The 20,050-nt window shown below is 33.7% G+C and overlaps 1 protein-coding gene across 5 annotated transcripts in view; it reads left to right on the top strand.

The window, feature by feature from the left end:
- Nucleotides 1-20,050, top strand: part of NKTR (natural killer cell triggering receptor) — a 40,566-nt gene that overhangs the window by 3,595 nt on the left and 16,921 nt on the right. For 2 of the 5 annotated variants that reach the window (XM_043442645.1, XM_043442646.1), the window contains exons 3-8: nucleotides 6,626-6,700; nucleotides 7,260-7,367; nucleotides 7,866-7,910; nucleotides 9,701-9,788; nucleotides 18,547-18,576; nucleotides 19,049-19,194. In XM_043442645.1, the coding sequence (XP_043298580.1) occupies nucleotides 6,626-6,700; nucleotides 7,260-7,367; nucleotides 7,866-7,910; nucleotides 9,701-9,788; nucleotides 18,547-18,576; nucleotides 19,049-19,194 (492 nt within the window). Of the gene's footprint in view, nucleotides 1-6,625; nucleotides 6,701-7,259; nucleotides 7,368-7,865; nucleotides 7,911-8,215; nucleotides 8,244-9,700; nucleotides 9,789-15,610; nucleotides 15,639-18,433; nucleotides 18,577-19,048; nucleotides 19,195-20,050 lie in introns of those variants that run through there. The other 3 variants (XM_043442649.1, XM_043442647.1, XM_043442648.1) reach the window with 3 other exon arrangements.

Raw genomic sequence — 20,050 nt, 5'->3', positions numbered from 1 at the left:
AAATGTTTTTATTCAATCTTTATGTTCCAGACATTACCAGTTTGCCAATATAAACAGATTTTAAGCATTCATTTTACTAATTACTAGTTGATTAGAGATAAAGATAGCAAAAGCAGTATTAGAAGTCACCTCTGGAGGACAGCCTTTGATTTATCACCCCCTTGGAGGCTGTGTGTTTCTTAGAGGCCTGAAGTATAGTTTTAAAACTCATATGATTACTTTATATGAGAATGTCTATATAAGGTATTTTAAAATAAATTATAGTTGTAATATATTACATTATAGTAATGTAATGGTGTAGACCTTTTTTTGTTTTCAAACTGGGAGATGCTATCATGACACCAGAAGTCAAACTCCAATTTTTTCACTCCCATTTCTGTTAGTATTCAATAGAGTTTTTCAAAGGCAGTGGTGACACAACAGATTAAATGCGGAAGTAGATAGGAAAATCTGTCTTTTATTACACTAGACGTGAAATAAGGAAATCTCATGAAATGAGATTTGCAAAAATGTAAAAGATAACACTCATAAAGTTTTTTGTTCATATTTCAAAATGTCAATTATTAAAAAAGAACTCATGTTGGGCTTCCCTGGTGGCTCAGTAGTAAAGAAATTGCCTGCCAGTGCAGGAGACATGGGTTCAATCCCTGGTCTGGGAAGATCCCATCTGCCGCAGAACAACTAAGCCCGTGGGCCACAACTACTGAGCCTGTGCTCTAAGGCCTAGAAGCTGTAGCTACTGAACCCTGTGCGCCCTAGAGCCTGTGCTCCTTGACGAGAGAAGCCACCTCAATGAGGAACCCGTGCACTGCAACTGGAGACTAGTCCCCTCTTGCTGCAGCTAAAGAAAAGCCTGTGTAGCAACAAAGACCTAGCATAGCCAAAAGAACCTATTAAAATGTCTTTATAAAGTCTTCAGTAATTGCTTAACATGTAGAGGGATTCTGAGACCAAAAAGTTTGAGAACTGCTGATATAGACACATGCTTTCATAGAACTCAAGCATTGGGTTTTATCTGCATTGTTTTAAACTTTTTGTTTGAATGTAATTTCACGTTTATAGGACGTTGAAAAGTAAAAGCAGTAAAAAGAATGCCAATCTATTCTTTACCTAGATTCACCTATTTACATTCTATACCATTTGCTTTATTAATCTCTTTCTCTCTAAACGCAGTTTTTTCTGAATCATTTGAAGGTACGTTACCCACATCATGGCTCTTTACCCCTAAGTACGTGCGTGTATTTATTAAGAATAGAAATATTCATTAAGAGAGTCTTAAACATTTAAAAAATTTTTCAAAGAAAATAAAGGGGTATTCTCCAACATAACCACAATGCAATTGTCAACTTCATAAATTTATATGGATACAATACTTTAATCTACTATCTCTGTATTCTGTTTTTGTTGGTTGGCCTAAAAATTCATTCATATCATTCTTTCCCCTCCAGTACAAAATTCCAGTCTAGCCTCAAATATTACATTCAGCTATCATGTCTCTTTACCCTCCATTTTCATAGCTTTTGTCTTTTATGAGATTGATATTTTTAAAAATATAGCCCCCTTCTTGAATAGAATGTTACTTATTTTGTATTTGTCAGAGACTTCAAGTTGGTTTTCTAAAATGGTAACCAAGGTGTTTCTTTAAAAGAATGCTTGAAAAAAAAAAAAGAATGTTTGACTTTAGAGTTTTGTTTATGTGGGCCTCAGAACAATGTCATAAAACCCTGGCAATTATCAAAATAGGTAAAATGGAAATATCATTGAAATGGATGTTTTAAATTTACTGCTCAAGGTTCACATGCATCAAAGAAACTAAAAATATGTTCTTAGTAAACACTACAGAGTATTTGGAACTGAAACTGAGAAACAAGTTTAAAGTAAAGAAGACAAATGTTTGAGTACTGCTTATGACCAAGAGAAAGCCGTCTGACCTCTTTGTAAATGGAAGTACTATAAAGTCGTTATTGTGTTTCTAAAGTAACAGCAAAATTTGCTTGTATTCAAAATTAACCTTTAAACTTTAGACTAATACCCAAAATAACTTCTACTCTGAGGTAGAGCAAGGCATATGAGACCTGATTTGTACTGGGGGACCGGGAGAAATGAATCTCCCATCTCAAGCATGCACTGGGTCATAAGCTTGTGAATACAGTGACTCAGTGACTCTGGATGCGGTGGTTTGCGCCATTTAAATGATTTCTCCCTTTTGTATATACACATAAACTAATAAGACGTCAGTGCAGTATTGCTTGCATGGTAAGGTTCTTGAAAAGAGTAATTAAATAATATAACCACGTGTTTTAAAGATCGTATTTTTAAAATGAATTTATTCTAATCAATTAAGGAGCGCAATTTTTCTTAGGCAGATTACTGTTTGTGTTGTGACACAGAGAGCAAGGAGGGGAACTGGTGTGTGGGAGAGAAGGATGGTGAGCAGCCCTGCTGTTTTGAGTTATTCTCCTCTAATAGTTACTTGAAAGACCACAAGGAGGGTTATGCTAATGACAGTGCTGAGAAAGGTCAGAGTGAGGTGTGATAAGTTGTAGGATTTCCTCAGTGATGTTTAAATTTTATAAGATATTGTTATAACTAAAAGCATGCCTTTATCATTGATACTTCTCAGATAGAAAATCTTTTTTACTAGAACCTGAAATTCCCTTGTCCCCAGTTCGCATTGTCCCATGGAAACAGTTGTCTTTATATGTGATTTTTTGATAATGCAGTTTTTCAATTTTTTCATGTTATTGCAGAGCTGCCTGTATTTGTAAAGAACCTAGCACAGCATGTGACACACTTGTTTTTTAAGTTGCTTTAATTAGTGCATTTGCGTGAACGTGAGCTTGAGCACTGAGCTCATGTTCAATTTTAGGGCAAAGGCTTGTTACCATTTCTGTAAGCAAGAAGGTTCTCCTTTACCCCCTTTTCTCCTTATTTTTTTATAAATTGGGCCCAGAGGATCCCAGTAATAACCACAGGCCTGGTTGAAAGGTTGTGAAGGCAAATTCATATGGATTTTTTTTATTAAATTTATTTTTTTAATTGAAAGATAATTGATTTACAGAATTTTGTTGTTTTCTGTCAAACCTCAACATAAATCAGCCATAGGTATACATATATCCCCTCCCTATATATCCCCTCCCTCTTGAACCTCCCATCTCCTGCCTCATCCCACCCTTCTAGATTGTTACAGAGCCCCTGTTTGAGTTTCCTGAGCCATACAGTAAATTGCCGTAGGCTATTTTACATGTGGTAATGTAAGTTTCCTTGTTACTCTTTCCATACATCTCACCCTCTCCTCCCCTTTCCCCATGTCAGTAAGTCTCTATGTCTGTTTCTCCATTGCTGCCCTTTAAATAAATTCTTCAGTACCATTTTTCTAGATTCAGTGTATATGTGTTAGAATACAACGTTTATCTTTCTCTTTCTGACTCACTTCACTCTGTATAATAGGTTCTAGTTTCATCCACCTTATCAGAACTGACAAACGCATTCCTTTTTATGGCTGAGTAATATTCCATTGTGTATATGTACCACAACCTCTTTATCCATTCATCTGTCAATGGACATCTAGTTTGCTTCCATATCTTAGCTATTGTAAATAGTGCTGCAATGAACAATGGGATACATATGTCTTTTTCAATTTTGGTTTCCTCAGGTTATATGCCTAGGAGTGGGGCTGGGTCATATGGTAGGTTTTTTTTCCTATTTTTGTTTTAAGGAATCTCCATACTGCCTTCCTTAGTGGCTGTATCAGTTTACATTCCCACCAACAGTGCAAGAGCATTCCCTTTTCTCCATACCCTCTCCAACATTTATTGTTTGTAGGCTTCTTGACGATGGCCATTCTGACAGGTGTGAGGTGATATCTCATTGTAGTTTTGATTTACATTTCTCTAATAATGAGCGATGTTGAGCATCTTTTCATGTGTTTGTTAGCCATCTGTATGTCGTCTTTGGAGAAATGTCTGTTTAAGTCTTTTTCCCACTTTTTGATTGAGTTGTTTGTTTTTCTGGTATTGAGTTGTATGAGCTGCTTGTATATTTTGGAAATTAATCCTTTCTTTCGTGTTTCATTTGCTGTTGTTTTCTCCCATTCTGAGAGTTGTCATATGGATTTTTATGGGGACTTTGAGAGGAGAAAATTGGCTTCTTAGCACTATCCTTTTCCTTCCTTTTCTCTGCCTCAAATCTCCACGTGAAATGTAAAGATTTTTCTCCTTTTCTGCCTTTAACGTAGGATGGCTATTCCTTGTCTCTTACCTCCTACTCCTGTTTGAATCCCTGTGCTTTTCAGCTATTTTTCTACATTTGTTGGTATTCATCTGTCAGTGTTGTTGCAAATGGAATTCTGACAATAGTGGATGAACTAGATGTCCAGTATGATTCAGAATTTTTTTTTTAACAGTTCTGATAGGTACATCATTTACTTTAGAGTCTTTAGCAGTGTTTTAAACCTTGTACTGTAATATTGCGCCCAAAACAGTTTGGTTTTGTTCATGTTTTTTTCTTTTGCTCTTAACAACACAGTGCCATGGCAGAGACAGAATTTCTGCTCTAACCATTGCCCCATGAGTGTGAAAGTTCAATAGATACTTTGTTTCTTCATCAGGTTAGAGAGTAGGGTATTAGAGGTGAGTATTTTTAAAAAAATCTTTGTAGTTAGCTATCCCTCTCTGAATATTAGACCTGGAAATGTAAGTAATTACATTTAACTGTTTTCATATATATTGTACCACTAGAGGGTTCATAATTACCTGTAAAGGAGAAACTAAAAATATTTGAAATTTTCATCAGTTTTCATTTGGAGGCATTAAAGACTTTGGGGGAAAAAACTCTTTATTGAAATTACTACAGTCCTAGAGAAAAGGTGAAGTTTCAGTTGTTTTGATTATATCTTTTATTCTGAAAAGCATCTATCTTAAGGAGATTCCAAAGACCTATGTATGTAGTTTGCAAAGCTAGATGGTTTTGCAAAGCTAGCCAGCCATTTCTTAGGGATTTATGAGTGATGGAAATACTCTTGTTACACTTGTAAATTATTTTTATGTAAATACAAAGAGTAGTAGTTAATATTACTGATGTGACATGCATTTCCTAAAATTCTGAAATGTTTTTAGATACACTGCTATCTTCCTTTTTGCTTTTTTAACTTTTTCTTCATTTCTTTAGACATCAAGATCAGCTAGAAGGTTTTGAAATTGCATTAAATTTGATTCCAGCACTCGATTTGGCAGTGCTGACATGGGAGAGTTTTCTTATATGATTGCATTCTTCCACTTTTTATCCTTTAAGGTTGTTTCTTACACAGTAACCTTGTTTTGTCCTCAGAGTAACTAACTGACATGGCCAGGAATAAAGTAAAATCTAGTGATACAATAAATCAAGGCATTTTGTGTCTGTACTGGGTTATGCTTGATCCAGTTAATTTTGATTTATTCTACAAGTCTTGACTATGTGCAAATGTTCATAATGGAAAAGCTTTTATAGAATAAAGGGAAAAGGGACTCAGGAAAATGGTTGTAATTCAAAATTCCCTTTCTTATTTTATTGACGGGAGGGCAAAGTCGAAACAGTTTTTAAAATAATATGATTTGCCCCTTGCACTCTCATTCACAAGTTGAGTTTTCCAGACATTACAGAATATGTAATGATGTCACCGCTCTGACAGCTGATGGAATGGGTACCTAAGTATTCTTGTTTTGAAAATTTCTGAGTTTTAATTTATAATACAGTAAATATCAAAAATATAACCCACATTTTAACAGCTTTAATCATTTTTAAGAGTTTAAAGAAGTCCTGAGATGAACAGATTTGTGAAACACTTCTCTATTGGCATGGGAGGCATGCTTAGTTCCGTCTGACTCTTTGCAACCCCATGGACTGTAGCCTGTCAGGCTCTTCTGTTCATGGGATTCTCTGGGCAAGAATACTGGAGTGGGTTGCAATTTCCTCCTCCAGGGGATCTTCCCTGACCCAGAGATCGAACCCGAATTTCCTGCACTGGTAGGCAGATTGTTTATTGCATAATTAAGTCGAATTTGCAGACTTGCTTCTGTTGTTTCTTGTTTGTTTGTTGATTAGTTTTTCAGAACCATGACCTATTCTCTTTCTGCTCTCTCAGGGAATTTAATGTGATTTTTAGTTGTGAGTGCCAGTTCAGGGGTTGGCTGTGAACAGTTCTTGCCTAAAGGTAAAAAGCTGAAAGTAGAGGACAGAACTTTCTTCTGCTGGTACTAGCCCGAGTGACTGTGATGTGCTGTCGTCACTGGAGGGATTTAGGCATAAATCAGACAACTGTTATTGAGAATATCTTTAAAGATTAATAGTTCAGGTAGGAGATATACTAAGAGAGATCTAATAAAATAAGGTCCTGTTAAAAGACACTTAAAATCCCACAGTTCTGGATGGAAATCACTTTGGTTGCATGTGAATCATAATGCTAATAAATATAGTATGGTTCTTATTAATTGGTATTCCCTAGTTAAATTCTTTTCCTGTTGGATCTCTTAAAAAATTAAAATGAATGATAAAAATGGGCCTCTCAATTTGTTTCTTTATTTCTCCCATATAAATATGATACATTTAATCAACTTGCTTACCTGTTTTTTCATGTGTTTTATTTCAGTTGGTCGAATTATGTTTCAGCTCTTTTCAGATATATGTCCAAAAACATGCAAAAACTTCCTTTGCCTATGCTCAGGTAAATGAATTATTAGATTTTTCCAATGAGAAATCCTGGCTTAAAATTTTACCTTGCTTAACAGAATAGCTATTTTCCTTAAAAAGTAATGGATTGTGAAATGAAAAATAAAAAATACTATTTTCACTGATAAGAAGTCAGGGAAGCATTTCTTGAAGAGAGGAGAAAGAAATGGTCTCAAAAATGAAAAAGGAAGTACTACTATATGTAATGGAATCTTTATACATTGTAGTTTAAAAAATAATAGTGTATGTATTCAAAACTGATTTATTTTGATAGAATTTTACAGATTTTAGTACTTTGAACAAATTTAGCCTTCCAGATCTCACAATAAATTTACGATTAGAGGATAGAGAAGCAGAACATAATGATGTTGTTGTTACATGTAATTGGATTTATATTTTTAAACAGATAAAATGGGGAGGAAAGACACTTACAATGTTGCTTTATCTCTTAGAGTGCCCTACACAAGGGAGGAATTTGACAAAGGGCTGACTGGATGGTCCTTCCCTTGGAAGGATATGTTTGTAGCTAAACTGCATTTCTCTTTTTTTTCCAGGAGAGAAAGGCCTTGGGAAAACAACTGGGAAGAAGTTATGTTATAAAGGTTCTACATTCCATCGTGTGGTTAAAAACTTTATGATTCAGGGTGGGGACTTCAGTGAAGGTAGAGCTAAAAGTTATGCTGTTAATAACTGTATTAATTCCTAAAGCACCTCATTATTTTAATTGTAAATATTGTGTCACAGTGTGATGTAAATATTAGATGGTCAGTGAATAGTTGTTGGATGAATGAATGTTGTAAGCCAAGAATGTATAAAAAGCAAAATACTAAGAGGTTTTTTGTTTTGTTTTTATGCAGTTTTAATACAGTTGTTTGGTGAATACCCTCTAGTGAATGCCCAAGTATTATTCATTTGGTTTTATTCTTTTAGAGTTTTGTCAGTGTTTGAAATAAATGGGTTGTGGGGATAATTTTTTATTATAATGGAATTGGATTTATAGTTTAAAAATGAGGTTGATTGAGGATTATTAGAATTTCTATCATCTGCAGCAGTTACAAGGTGTTAACTCCTTCAGCAAATTAAAACTGTAAAGAGTAATTTATGTATACGAGTATATTTTTTAGTTTTCATTATTGTTTAACATAGCTCATTATTTTCAGGTAATGGAAAAGGTGGAGAATCAATTTATGGTGGTTATTTTAAAGGTAAGGCTTAATATTTTATGGTCTTCTGTTTCATTTCTGATATAAAGCAAGTTGATCATGTACTTTTAATGAGAAGAGGTTTACTTATAGTTCACTTTTTGCATGAAACTAATGCTGCATGAAAATACTTTATTTGCATGAACTTGGGGATAAATTATATTGTAATATATAACTTTTAATTGACAAGATTAATTAAGGCTAACTTTATGGTTAAACATGACTTTCAGCATGGAGGTTAGGCAACTATATACATGAAAACTCCTATCTTCCTGCCTAAAACTGTCAACATATTCTTTTGTTTATAGAGAATGTGGTCTTTTGCAAAATGAAAAGGTAAGAGAACGAAGCTCAGTAACACAAACTCCAACTCTTTTCCCTTGCACCCTTCCTAATAAATTTATGAAGAGTCTGGGTCAGGTTGTGACTGGATTTCTTATATTGCTTGAAGACTTGGAAAACTCTGTATACTATTTCATACATGCATCTGTATCTTTTTTTCTTTTTCCAATGGGTTATTATTTCCACATCAGGGTAAAGAGTCTAGTTTTTTTGTTTTTGTTTTTTTCCTTTTCCCCTCTAAGCCAAACAGTGTCTTTGAATAAAAGTTGGTATCTCTTCCTTTCTCAAAGGTTTGTATGTTTTCTTTTGTATACTAGAACTGATTGTATTTTATTCCTACAGTAGTATTTGCATAAATCTAACTATTACACTTGCCCCAAAAAGCCTTAGAAAAGTCAGTTGCAGAAATTTATAATGGGATCCAGTATTACTAGGTTTTAATGCTATGATAGCTTCAGTGTTATAATAGTCTTTTATATTTCTTTTGGGGGAAAATGGATTACTACTCTTTTTCAGAAGCCTGTTCCCAAGGTAATCTTTTTTTTGTTTTTGTTTTTTAAGTTTTCTGTGTTTCTGTTTGTTTAAAAGAAAGATTTGTTTGTATGAATGTTAAAAGGAAACTTACATTAGTTTTCAGGATATTTCTGCTGGAATTAAATCCATTTCTAAGTAATCTTTATGACAGGTTTTCCTTTGAACTAGTAGCAAACAGCTCTTTAGCTGATTCCATTAGCATGTAGCAATTTGAAATTAATACTGTAGGCCACTTTAACGTGGTTGTTGCCTGTGGCAGATACTTGTATGTATATCTTAAAATTGAATCTTGCCATTTAAATTTTTGTATTTACAGGGCTTTCTTCCTTAGATAGTTTTTTATCCTATTGGTCAGAATCTACATACTTGATTTAATTTAGGCGTGTCTCTAAACTTACCTTGATATTTTGGTTAGGGTTGGTTTCATCATCTAGCAACAATTTGATTGAGTAATAAATTTACCATATAGAAATTAAGCACATAAGAGGATTATTAAAGCTCCCATGAATGGTGCATTATGCAGGGTGATTGGAAATTTGGAAGAAACGAGCTCTACTATAAAGATTTTTTTTTTAATTTTCTTGGTAGTTTTCCCTGAAAGTTAATAGTTTAAATATCATTTAGCCAAAGTCTGTTGCTACTAAAAGTGACTGTTCTAAGGCTGTTTGTATAAAGTATTAAATATATGTTCTTTTTCTCAAGGCTAAGTAGTAAATAAGTCGTATCTGGGTTTTTTGTTTTTTGGGTTTTTTTATGTTTTTGTTATTTGATTAGTTAAAAGAACTTCGAAATAGTCAAGTATCTGTACTGACCAGAAGAGGAATTTCATCCTTTGCTTTCTATTTACTACTTTGAACATTACACGTTAAAAGTGGCTTATAATTGGAGACTGACAAATTTGTGTTTTCTTCAAACAGATGAAAACTTTATTCTCAAACATGACAGAGCGTTCCTTTTGTCAATGGCAAATCGAGGGAAACATACCAATGGTTCCCAGTTTTTCATGTGAGTAGGCATAATTCAGAGATGAGCTTTTCCTAAACAGAGAAGCGCTGTTCATGAGAAAGATGGTATCCTTGATCCAAATTTACTGCTAGGTTCTGTCAGCTTGAGTTTTATTATGTTATAGTAACTGGTAAGCTCTTAACAACCATCTCAGTGTAAAGAATATATCCTGGATTTGAAGGATGGTATTAAAAAGGCGTAACTTGAAGATGTAAATTATTCTGTTGTCATCTTAAGAAATTGGCTTTGACTCAACAAATTTGGGGGCTCAGTTTATCAAATCTGAATTGGAATATAAACTCTTGATGAACATTTAAAAAATTGTTTATGACTGGAACTGAATGTATCCTTGGCATGGAAAGCAGTTGGTTTGAGTAAACCAACTTTTACTTTTGATTGCTTTTCCCTCTTACTGTTGTTGTTTGAGCCAGTTTGAGATAGGTGCCATTATTTTCTGACACTGTATAGAGATAAATGATTTGGTGTTAAGCCAACATTTGTAGCAGTCTTAAACTTTGTGAGATCTCTATGCATAATTGAATTAACCCAATATTGCTTTCATTTTCACCAAAAATTTGTGCTGTTATCACTTAGAAAACTTTAGAATGATAGATTTGTTTTTTAAAAAACAAACACTTTTACATGTACATGTATACACAACCAAAACCTTAGTTATCTCTCATCTGAAAGACTTTTGGCATACTCTCTGTTGTGTTCTTATGTAAAGTTATTCCAAAACCTATTTTTATTATAACTACATGATCTAAAATATGAAAGGTAATTGCCTAGTATGGGGTTTAATGCTTTTGATTGAAAGTAAATCTCTGCAGTTATGCTCTGTATATTGGAGAGATATTTTTTCCATACCAGAAAAAAATTTTGTCATCTTTCTGAATGGATGGGTATGAATGGCGCTTCCCTGTCTTTGAAGGAGTAAAGTATTCATATAAAGTAAATCTCACACTTTATGTTTGTGTGAAAAATAAATTCCAACATGATCTGATAAAGTTCAGATAAGGGGCATTCTGTTGCCAAGAATGTCCTAAAAATGGAAAGCTGACAGAAGGGAATAATGCTTGGAGTTGTACAGGAAAAAAAGAAGGCCTAAAACAGTTACTCCTCTATCTTTTTTGATCCCATAGAGTATTAGTTACTACACTTAACTAGAATATTTGTCTATTGTTAATCTCCTTGAGAGCCAAAAGAAATAATGGGAAATATTTTGAAAAACTTAATGTAGGAGCTGTTTACTCTTTGATTAAGGTTTCCCATTTCCATTTTTAAGCTTATCTGAACTGTGAACATGATAAACTAATGATTCATTGGTCAAAAAGCTACCATCTGAGGGCTCTAAAGTTTCTTTTAGATTCCCTTTTTTATATCACTACTTTTAAATTTTGATTTATCGGGTAGCAGTAGCTTCTTTCCATTGTTACATACTTATTAGCTTATTTATAAAATGTTAAGAGATAAAACCCATGCATGTATATGCATTGATTAAAATTCAGTATATGAGAGTCTCACTTTAAAAAATTTAGAGTATCTTGTTTTTTGGTTACTTAGTATTTGCTTAAGTCTTTTCTAGAAATGTTTAGCATCAACCAAAATTAAAGCCATGTCTATTTTCTACATGACTTAATTTTACATTGGACTATGTTTTGACAAGGAATGCCAAATGAAAATTTTAACATTTATAAATTAGGATTAAGTTTTAACCTTGTTTTTATAATTAACTGCTTATGGATGGCACTAAGATCACTGTAAACTTGTGATTAAAAGAAACTTTCCTACTTTTAGTTTGAAATTTACTTTTGGAAATGAGTTTTCAGTTAAAAACAATCTTGGAAGTAATTAAACATTTTTGCAGTCACAAAATCCTCTTTTTTTTTTTTTTTTTTAAGAAGCTTTTATGCACGTGCTTTTTTTAATACGGGCTAAAAGTACCAATTCCTCAGGGGGTTCAGGATGAGATAAAACTAACATTCACTTTTCTAAATAAAATGTTTCCTTGCTTTTATACAAAGAATAAGTAAAATGGAGATGGTGGCCCATGAAAGAAGTATCTTTGAAAATCTATATCTTGCAAGCCCAGATCTATTTGGAATTGGAAGTAGTTAAGAAAAAGCATAATGTACAATCTTCAAGTTGTGTAGATGATCACGGACAATTGCTCTGAAAGTTGAGGTTCCGAGGGTTGATGGTCACTGAGCTGTCAGATAGCTTCCCAGGGGTGACCCTCCTACATTTTATCCTCCTCCCACACTTCTTCTTTGGCACCTTGAGCAGCAGTTCTGCAGTCTGAAAAAGAAACGGTAGTGTGAGAATGGATCATAAAATGTCAAGAACTGCCATTATAGTTTGCTTAATAAGGACTTTTAATAAATCCTTGCAAAATTGTATTTGTAGTTCATGTTATAAATCTGTTACCTTGTAATTCCAAGGAGTAAATTTGGTGCAATTAGTGTGGGTACTTGAGCAAAATGTTCCTCAAGAATTCTTGTGCTTTTTGTAACAACTATTGTCTTCACTACTTAAAACACTTGAGACCTCTCCTTCCTAAGGCATATACATCATTTTATTAAAATATTTTGTATATGTTGCTTTCTTTGGGTGGAAAAATTATGTGTATGATAAAAACCAGATTGTCTTTTGTATAAAGCTATTTATAATTTTTCCAATAACTGCTTATATCTACTAGTATATTAGTTATAGTGATTTTGCTTTTAGGGACCTAAATAGAAGAAAACTAATTGTTTTTGGAATAGTACTGTTCAAGAAACTTGAAAGAAGTAATCAATGGCACTATCCCCATGAATCACTGAGGAAGTAATAGTTTGTTCATGCTGAGGTATTTTTGAAGGAATTCAAAGACCTGTGGGACCATGTTAATGGGGTTCATTTTATTATTACTTATTTTTTAGGCCAAAGACTAGGAAGAGGCTACAATAAAAGTTACAGGATTATAAAGTCTAGGACTAGAAAAGAATTTAGAGATCCTCTAGTCCAGTCTTTGTGTTCTATAGATAATGTTAAATAAGGAAGAAAAGACATATGCAGTCTAGGTTATAGGGGTTTTTCTCATAATCTTGAAGAAATTGATAGCTAAAAAGAGCATGCTGAACACTGTATGCTACATAGGTTTATTGACCAGTCTGCTCTGAGTTTATTTATTTATTTATAGACTTGTGAGATACTAGTTCCAGGGATTGAACCTCAGCAGTAAAAGCACAGAGTCCTAACTTCAGGACCATCAGGGAATTCCCTTGAATTTATTTTAATTTTAAGTCAGTTTTAGATGCATCAAGTGTTGCTGGAAAAATAATATGACACACAGGAAAGCATTTTTCTTGTCCTTTAGCTATCAGTAATAACTATTAAGTCTGGCTCTGATTTTCATTGTCTTTCATTCATCAGAAAGATGAAGAAGATACTGCATAACATAGATTAAAGAGATTAGTTAGGTACTTTATAACTTTGTATGAAATAACTATTCTCCTGGGTTAGAGCACTAACCTATCAGGAAGCTTTGTATCTAGTCTTACCATGTGCCTTAAGTTAGTTTTGTTTTTCCTTTTCTGTTTGTAAATTATGTAGCTCACTTTCAAATATAAATAATGCATTTTGGTGTGAAAATGCAGACATTAAAGGAATAAAGTGTTTTTATAGGTTGATCCTAAATTTTTTAGTATATTAAGTGATTTATATGCAAATATTGTCTTGCCTAAAAGAAATAGTTGTAATTGCTTAATTTTCATCAGTCTGAAAGGTGGTTCAAAGCAGCTATGGTTCATCTTACCAAAGTCAGCCAGTTTCTTCACTGGCTGCTGTTAGAGCATATTGGAGTAATGATCATGCTTATCCCCCTCAGCTTAGTCTGTGAAGGCCTTATAGCACACCAGGGAGTGGGAATACCCACAGAACCTTCGAGAACAGGCTTTGTCATTTGCCACTGTTAGTGGTCATGATAATTATAAAAATTTAAGAAAATAGGATAGTCAAAAAGTCAGACTTTGAATTTTAAACAAAAGTTCATCTTGTTTGTTACATCTTGTTATAAATAGGACTGTGGGAGGAAAACATAAGTTTTAGGATATCTTCTGTGTCATTTAGAATAGCTACTCACCTGGATGAGAGAAGTGCTGATTGTTCTAGAGTAGCAGAGCAAGAGGAGTTGAGGGGTGGTTTAGTTTCAGGGCTTTACAAAGCTGTATTGATATTTGGGGGTAGAAATGCTTTTTCTTTCCACATATTCATGAGTTTGAGAAGAAATGCTACTAAGTATTAATAACCTGAGAAGTTCTGGCTTTTTTTCCTTGTTTTTTTAGGAACAGTACCTTCATATGTTAAAGATTTTTCATGAACAGATTTCATGACACTTAACCATAATCCATATTCTCTGGATATCAAGTGTCATCCCTGACATCCAGTCTGAATATTACTTAGTGTTTGTGTGACATTTGTGTTAGCAGCATGAATGCAATTCTGTATCTTGTGGTGTTTGGTGTGTATTATGTTAATTTTAGTGCTGAATTTTTTAAAGCTGTTCAATTTTAGTGACTTCTGGAATGATAGGTAGAGCACTGTAACATGGCTTGGTTAGTTTCCATTGCCCTTACATGAGCTTTGTCACTTTGTACAATTTGTTGCCTCTTAACAGGCATGACAGTTTCAGGAGTTGAAGGGGAAAACTGCATGTTAAAGGTTATGACAAATAGATTGTCTTTATTTCCTTCTCTCATACTACTTTACAAATAGAGTGACTTTTTTTTCATAACATTCACTGGAAACACCACATTATTTGAAACATATTCTTTTTTGACAGTCATTCGTGTATCAGTGCCTTTTAACATTTTTAAATATTTTAAGATTTAGTATGTCCGAAACCCCTGTAAAGAATTTTGTCCACTGTATATAATATGGGTTTTGGTCTGAATAGTAATAGATATGTTTAAATTTTAATTGAGTTAAAATTGGTCAGACAGTGTATATTCATTGAACAAAAAATTTTTATGATGGGGAAAATGAGACATTTGAGAGGAAAATAAAGTACTGTAGCCAACAAAGATTTGATAGCATACATTTTCTTACACTTTCATTTCTCTTGCCTTCTTATACTTTGAGAAGATTCTTAAAATTCTAGGTATGCTGCCTTATCATTATTATTATTATTTTCAGTGACTTAACTAAAAGAGTGTGTGTAATGGCAGTGAACAGAAACTACAATCTAAACATTTGCTCATTAACTCATAACATATAGTAGTCTGATGTGATGTGTAACCAAAAAAGGTTTCAAATGTAGAAACATGAAAGGTTCCTTAATTATTTGAAGTGAATTAGTAAAAAATATTCTCTGGAATTTTGTTTTGAAATCTCTTAACTCAGTTCTTTCCATTGAGATTTTTGTTTTGTACCTCTAGTAACTGCTCCTGGGCATTCAGATTTTTATATTTATGTATGTATTCCAGATACATTATTATCTTTTTGAAAAAGATGTTAGTTGACTTAGCCAGTTTCTAGGATTTGTAAAATGAAATATAATGTTTTGTTTCTAACTATTATTCACACTCTGATGTTACAAATATTAGGGACCTGAGCAGATTCCCACTTCAACCACAATGCTTCTCTTAAGCATAATCCATCTCTACATACATATCCTATGTGAAAGAAAATTTAGAGCCCTCCTTTTTAAAAAGCTTTCTTGCTTTGCATAAAACTTGAAAGTATTTAATTTCAAAGTTATATTGATATTAAAACATAGATTCAGTCTTGTCTTAAAAGTGTATTACAATTTATTTCTTGCCATTTTTGTGTAAAATTTACAGAAAGAGTGTTACACCGTGCGCTCCAAAGGTAATGTCTCATTACTCTAAGGCTCTCTCTTTTTCTTTCTTTACCTTTATTTATCTCTTTAATCCTATTGTTATATGCATTGAACCATTTTAAGAAAAAAACTTTCTGCTTGATCTGTGGCAGCAGTACATGTAAAATAAGTGTATTTTATTGTTCATAGTAAATCCTGGGAAGTATAATTTTAATTTCAGTGGCCTGTTACCACCAAGTTCCCACACATCTTGGGGAGTGAGGTATATCGTATATAATGGTTTATATCTCATTTCAGTACAGAACTGTTACTTTCTGTATAAGGCCAAAATCTGCTTTGATAATGGTAAAAAAAAAAAGTAGATTATTTTTTTGGAGTATCAGTCATAACTTTTCTGTTTCTAGGATTTATGAGGTTTAGATGAACCCTTGTGCATGTATTTTTAAAGCAGATTCAAAGGTGAGGGAAACTGGAAAATCAGTATCTGAGTGACAGTAGAAAATGGAAATGTGAAAATATTGTAAGCTTTTCTAACTTGAAATGTTCTTGTGGCTATTTCTCCTTTAGGTGTGTTTTCATAAGCATGTATAAACTTACATATTTATGATAGCCCCTGGCTTTAAGGTCTTAACTGACTGGGCATATGTTATCACTACATTGGTCCTTACAGCTCTAATGTTTTGAAACATCAATGAAGAGTTAGTGGGGTGAGGTCTCTTTGTCTATTTTAGTAGAATTGAAGGGCTTGGACCAAGCATATCATTGCATATCATTTTTTTCCCTTGCCCATCAGCCCAATTCCAGTAAGCCTGCTTTACCTTGGAATTTCTGCTCTTAGAATGTGGGCTGAGAACTCCAGAGGACTTCTTTTTGTTAAGCTACTTCCAGTATTCTTATTATATAGCCTAACCCAATTAAATCGTAAGTTTGTATTTCTGCATCCTGAATTGCAGATGCAAGTAATAGACTTAGTTATTCACACCTGTTTAGGCATATTGGGCCAGTTGAAATTTATCCTTGAAAACATTGCTCTTGTCTTCATTTGTTCTCTTTACTAGTGCACTAAAGGATTGAGTTTGTGTTCAGTTCTCACTTGAATTAAAAACAAAACTTGAATCTGTCATAAAGGTTCTATTCTCAAATTGAGTTTCAAGTAGTATATTGCTGCATCACTGTAGTAAGTTCAAATTTTTAATCACACCATTTGTTCCAAAGATTTGCCCTAAGATGGTTTTTACAGCACTTCTATTAACCAGGGTACAAACTGAATTGGATTCTGTATGTTTTAAGAAAATATGTAGACTTTTCCTCAATACCAGAATATCTGAGAGTTGTGAGAGAAAGACCCAAGGAAGGGAAATCTATCTAATACGTTATTGTTTTCACTGCTACATGTTTGAGACTGATCCTTTACATTATAGAACATTTTTTAGCTTTAAAATTTTTACCTCTTTCCATCTTTCATACAGTGGAATCACTGTCTAGCATATGTCCTAATTTTTACTGTCTTTACTGTGTTTAATAAAGTTGCATAATTATGGGAAGCACATTTCTGTATTAAAGTTACTGTCAGGATAGTTTTTGGATGCTCCTTTCACGATTTAAGCATCAGTGCCTCACCGTTTGCTACATTTTCTTTTTCTTCTTTCTTCTGTTTTTATTCATTTTTATGGTTACATTGGCTTAAACTACCACTTCTCAATCTTCTAGGAAAAATTTGAGACTAGTGGTTTTAAAACTCAAGATTCCCTTTAAAATTCTGCCACTTCTTGAGTTGATATTTTAATTTTTTAAAGCTAAACTGTAGTAATGTTACAGAACTAAAAATTCTTAATGTAAATATATGTGTTATATTTCCTGATGGAATAATATTTTTTAGTATTGAAGGCTAAAGTTATGTTTTATTGAATTATATTTCTTAGAGTTTCCTTGAAATGATTATAATAATTGACATAAGAGCTTCTAGTGCAATTGACTGCTTGAACATGGTCTGATAATCCAGTGACCATTCTCTCAAATACTATTTCTCTTTCTCATAAACTAAGATGTTTGTGATAGAGTCTAGTTATCTACTTTTGAATTTTTTTCCACTGTAATTCACATAGTCTGAAGATCTGTGAAAATGCTATGGGAAAACCAGCTTGGGTTCAAAATAGCTTAACCATAATACACCCCATAGGCTTCCCAAGAGTGGCTATCTGCCAATTTGTGACTGTAAAGCAACCAGTTGGATGTTTTTTGGGCCATGGAAATGTAAAGTATTTGTAATGTTATCCACGATTACTTACTTTGTGGTCAGAAGTGTTGGCAGATAGAAAATTTGCTCCCTATTGCGTTTTCTGAGTTGTTTTGAGTGGCAGCTTAAGTGAAGCAAGAGGGGCAGGAAATTCTAAAAACGACTCCCGAGGCCTACCTCCAACTACCTGCCTAAAAGATGCAGACTAACTCAGTATGAAAAATAACTAGTAGAAAAACTCAATTAAGTGTGTGGGGCACTTGTTAAGTGTTGATCACACTTTTCTTTCCATAAGCAAATGGCTAGATGTTTTTTATTCTTGTTTAATTATCTTGATAAGTTTTGAGTTTGTATTTGTTTTTGTTATTGTCATTGTTTCAGATTTGAGAGTAATTTTAATTTTAATGTATATTTATGCTGTATATTTCAAACCTATTTCACATATATGTGTGTATATATAGTCTTCATATTGGAGAGATAAAAGTTTGTAATACATTGTCACCTTGAGGGTATTTTTAATCAGTAAAATGACTACTATTGCTGTTTTTAAGCTTATTAAGTTTAGGAGTATATCATGTTTAACTCTTTCCCCTTTTTATCTTTACCTCTTTGTTCTCTACATGCTGTGCTTTTAAACCCTTCTGCTCTGTACACCTGAACACCCGGTTTCCACCATCTTTGTGTTGGTGTTTGTTGCACAGCACCACAAAACCTGCTCCACACCTGGATGGGTAAGCGTTACATTCTTATTATGTTGGGGAGGTGTGCTGGTGGCCAGTCCAACCAATTAGACTGTGGTGAACCCTCAAGGGGGCACTCTTGACCTCTGGGTTACTCTCTCATAGCCAAGCTCTCCCTAAGTATCACAGGATGCAGTAGTCTTGAGATCACATGTCACTAAAGGGCTCACGGATGGTGTCTCAGTATCAAGTGCAATCTGATTGTTATACTCTTTACTGTAAAATAGTTAAGAATCATTGTTTTAAAAGCAGAAAACTAAGGCCCAGTTTGAGCAGTTTTTTGTTTTTGTTTTTTTTTTTTCCTTTTATGAAGCAGAACTTCTAATTTCCTTCTAGTTGCTTCATACATCAGACACTTTTATTTTCAGGTCTGTGAACATATCATTTAACAACAGTTGTCTTGATTACTGCTCTTGGCTTAACTATCATCAAACCAGTTTTTCTTGAATTTATATTTTGACAGGGTGCATGTTGTCTTTGGACTAGTTATTTCTGGTTTTGAAGTAATCGAACAAATTGAAAATCTGAAAACTGATGCTGCAAGTAGACCTTATGCAGATGTACGAGTTATTGACTGCGGGGTGCTTGCCACAAAGTCAACAAAAGACGGTAAGAGTGTTTTTTGAGAGCAGAGGAAGCTAGGATACAGGTAACACTTGTTAAAAACTAAAACTTAAAGATACCTCCTAGATTTCAATAGTGGAATAAACTCCCATGAGGAGTATATCAATAGCCCTGATGCCTCCATATCATACCCTGTATCCAATCCATCAGGAATCTTTCCAGCTCTGACCTTTTCTTTTTACTTCACCTGTTGTCAACTCGGTCCAAACCCAAATATCTTTTACCTGGATTATTCCAATAGCTTCACTATTGTTCACTTTGCCTTCGTCATTGCTTCTGTATAATCTTTTCTCAGTAATGATAGCTTCCTAACTGGTCTTCTTGCTTACACTTGATCCTCTACAGTCCTCAGCAGCAACCAGAGCCAACTTCTCCAAGGGTTCCCTCTCTGTCAACCAAAACTAAAGTCTTTACAGTGGTCTGTAAGGGGTTTTGGCTTTCTGCTGTTTCTCTAATCTCTCCATATTCATTGTCTTCCCAGCAGTGTTAATCTTTACTCAGACATGCCAGACACTTGGGGACTTTGTGCTAGCTGTTCCTTCTATCTGGAATACTGTTTGTTCAGATATCTGCATGACCCCCATCCCTCGCTTCTTTCAGGTCTCTGCTCAAATGTTATCTTAAGTTACCTCGACTTGCCTTATTCCCTCTACTCTGTGTTTTCCTCCCTGTTCTTTAAGCATTTATCATGTTATGTTACGTAGTTACTTATTTTCTTATCTGACTGAACTAATATATAGACTTCATGAGGGCTTTGTTACCTTATAGTGTCAGCAGCAAATTGTATTATCAACTTGAAAAAAAAGTTTATTTAAATGTTTAGTGTGCTTTATATAAAACA

Source organism: Cervus canadensis, chromosome 22 (genome assembly GCF_019320065.1).
Source record: "Cervus canadensis isolate Bull #8, Minnesota chromosome 22, ASM1932006v1, whole genome shotgun sequence".
In the NCBI taxonomy this organism is placed as follows: Eukaryota; Metazoa; Chordata; class Mammalia; order Artiodactyla; family Cervidae; genus Cervus; species Cervus canadensis.
Note: the sequence above shows the minus strand (reverse complement) of the source record. Positions and strands in the feature narration are given on the sequence as shown.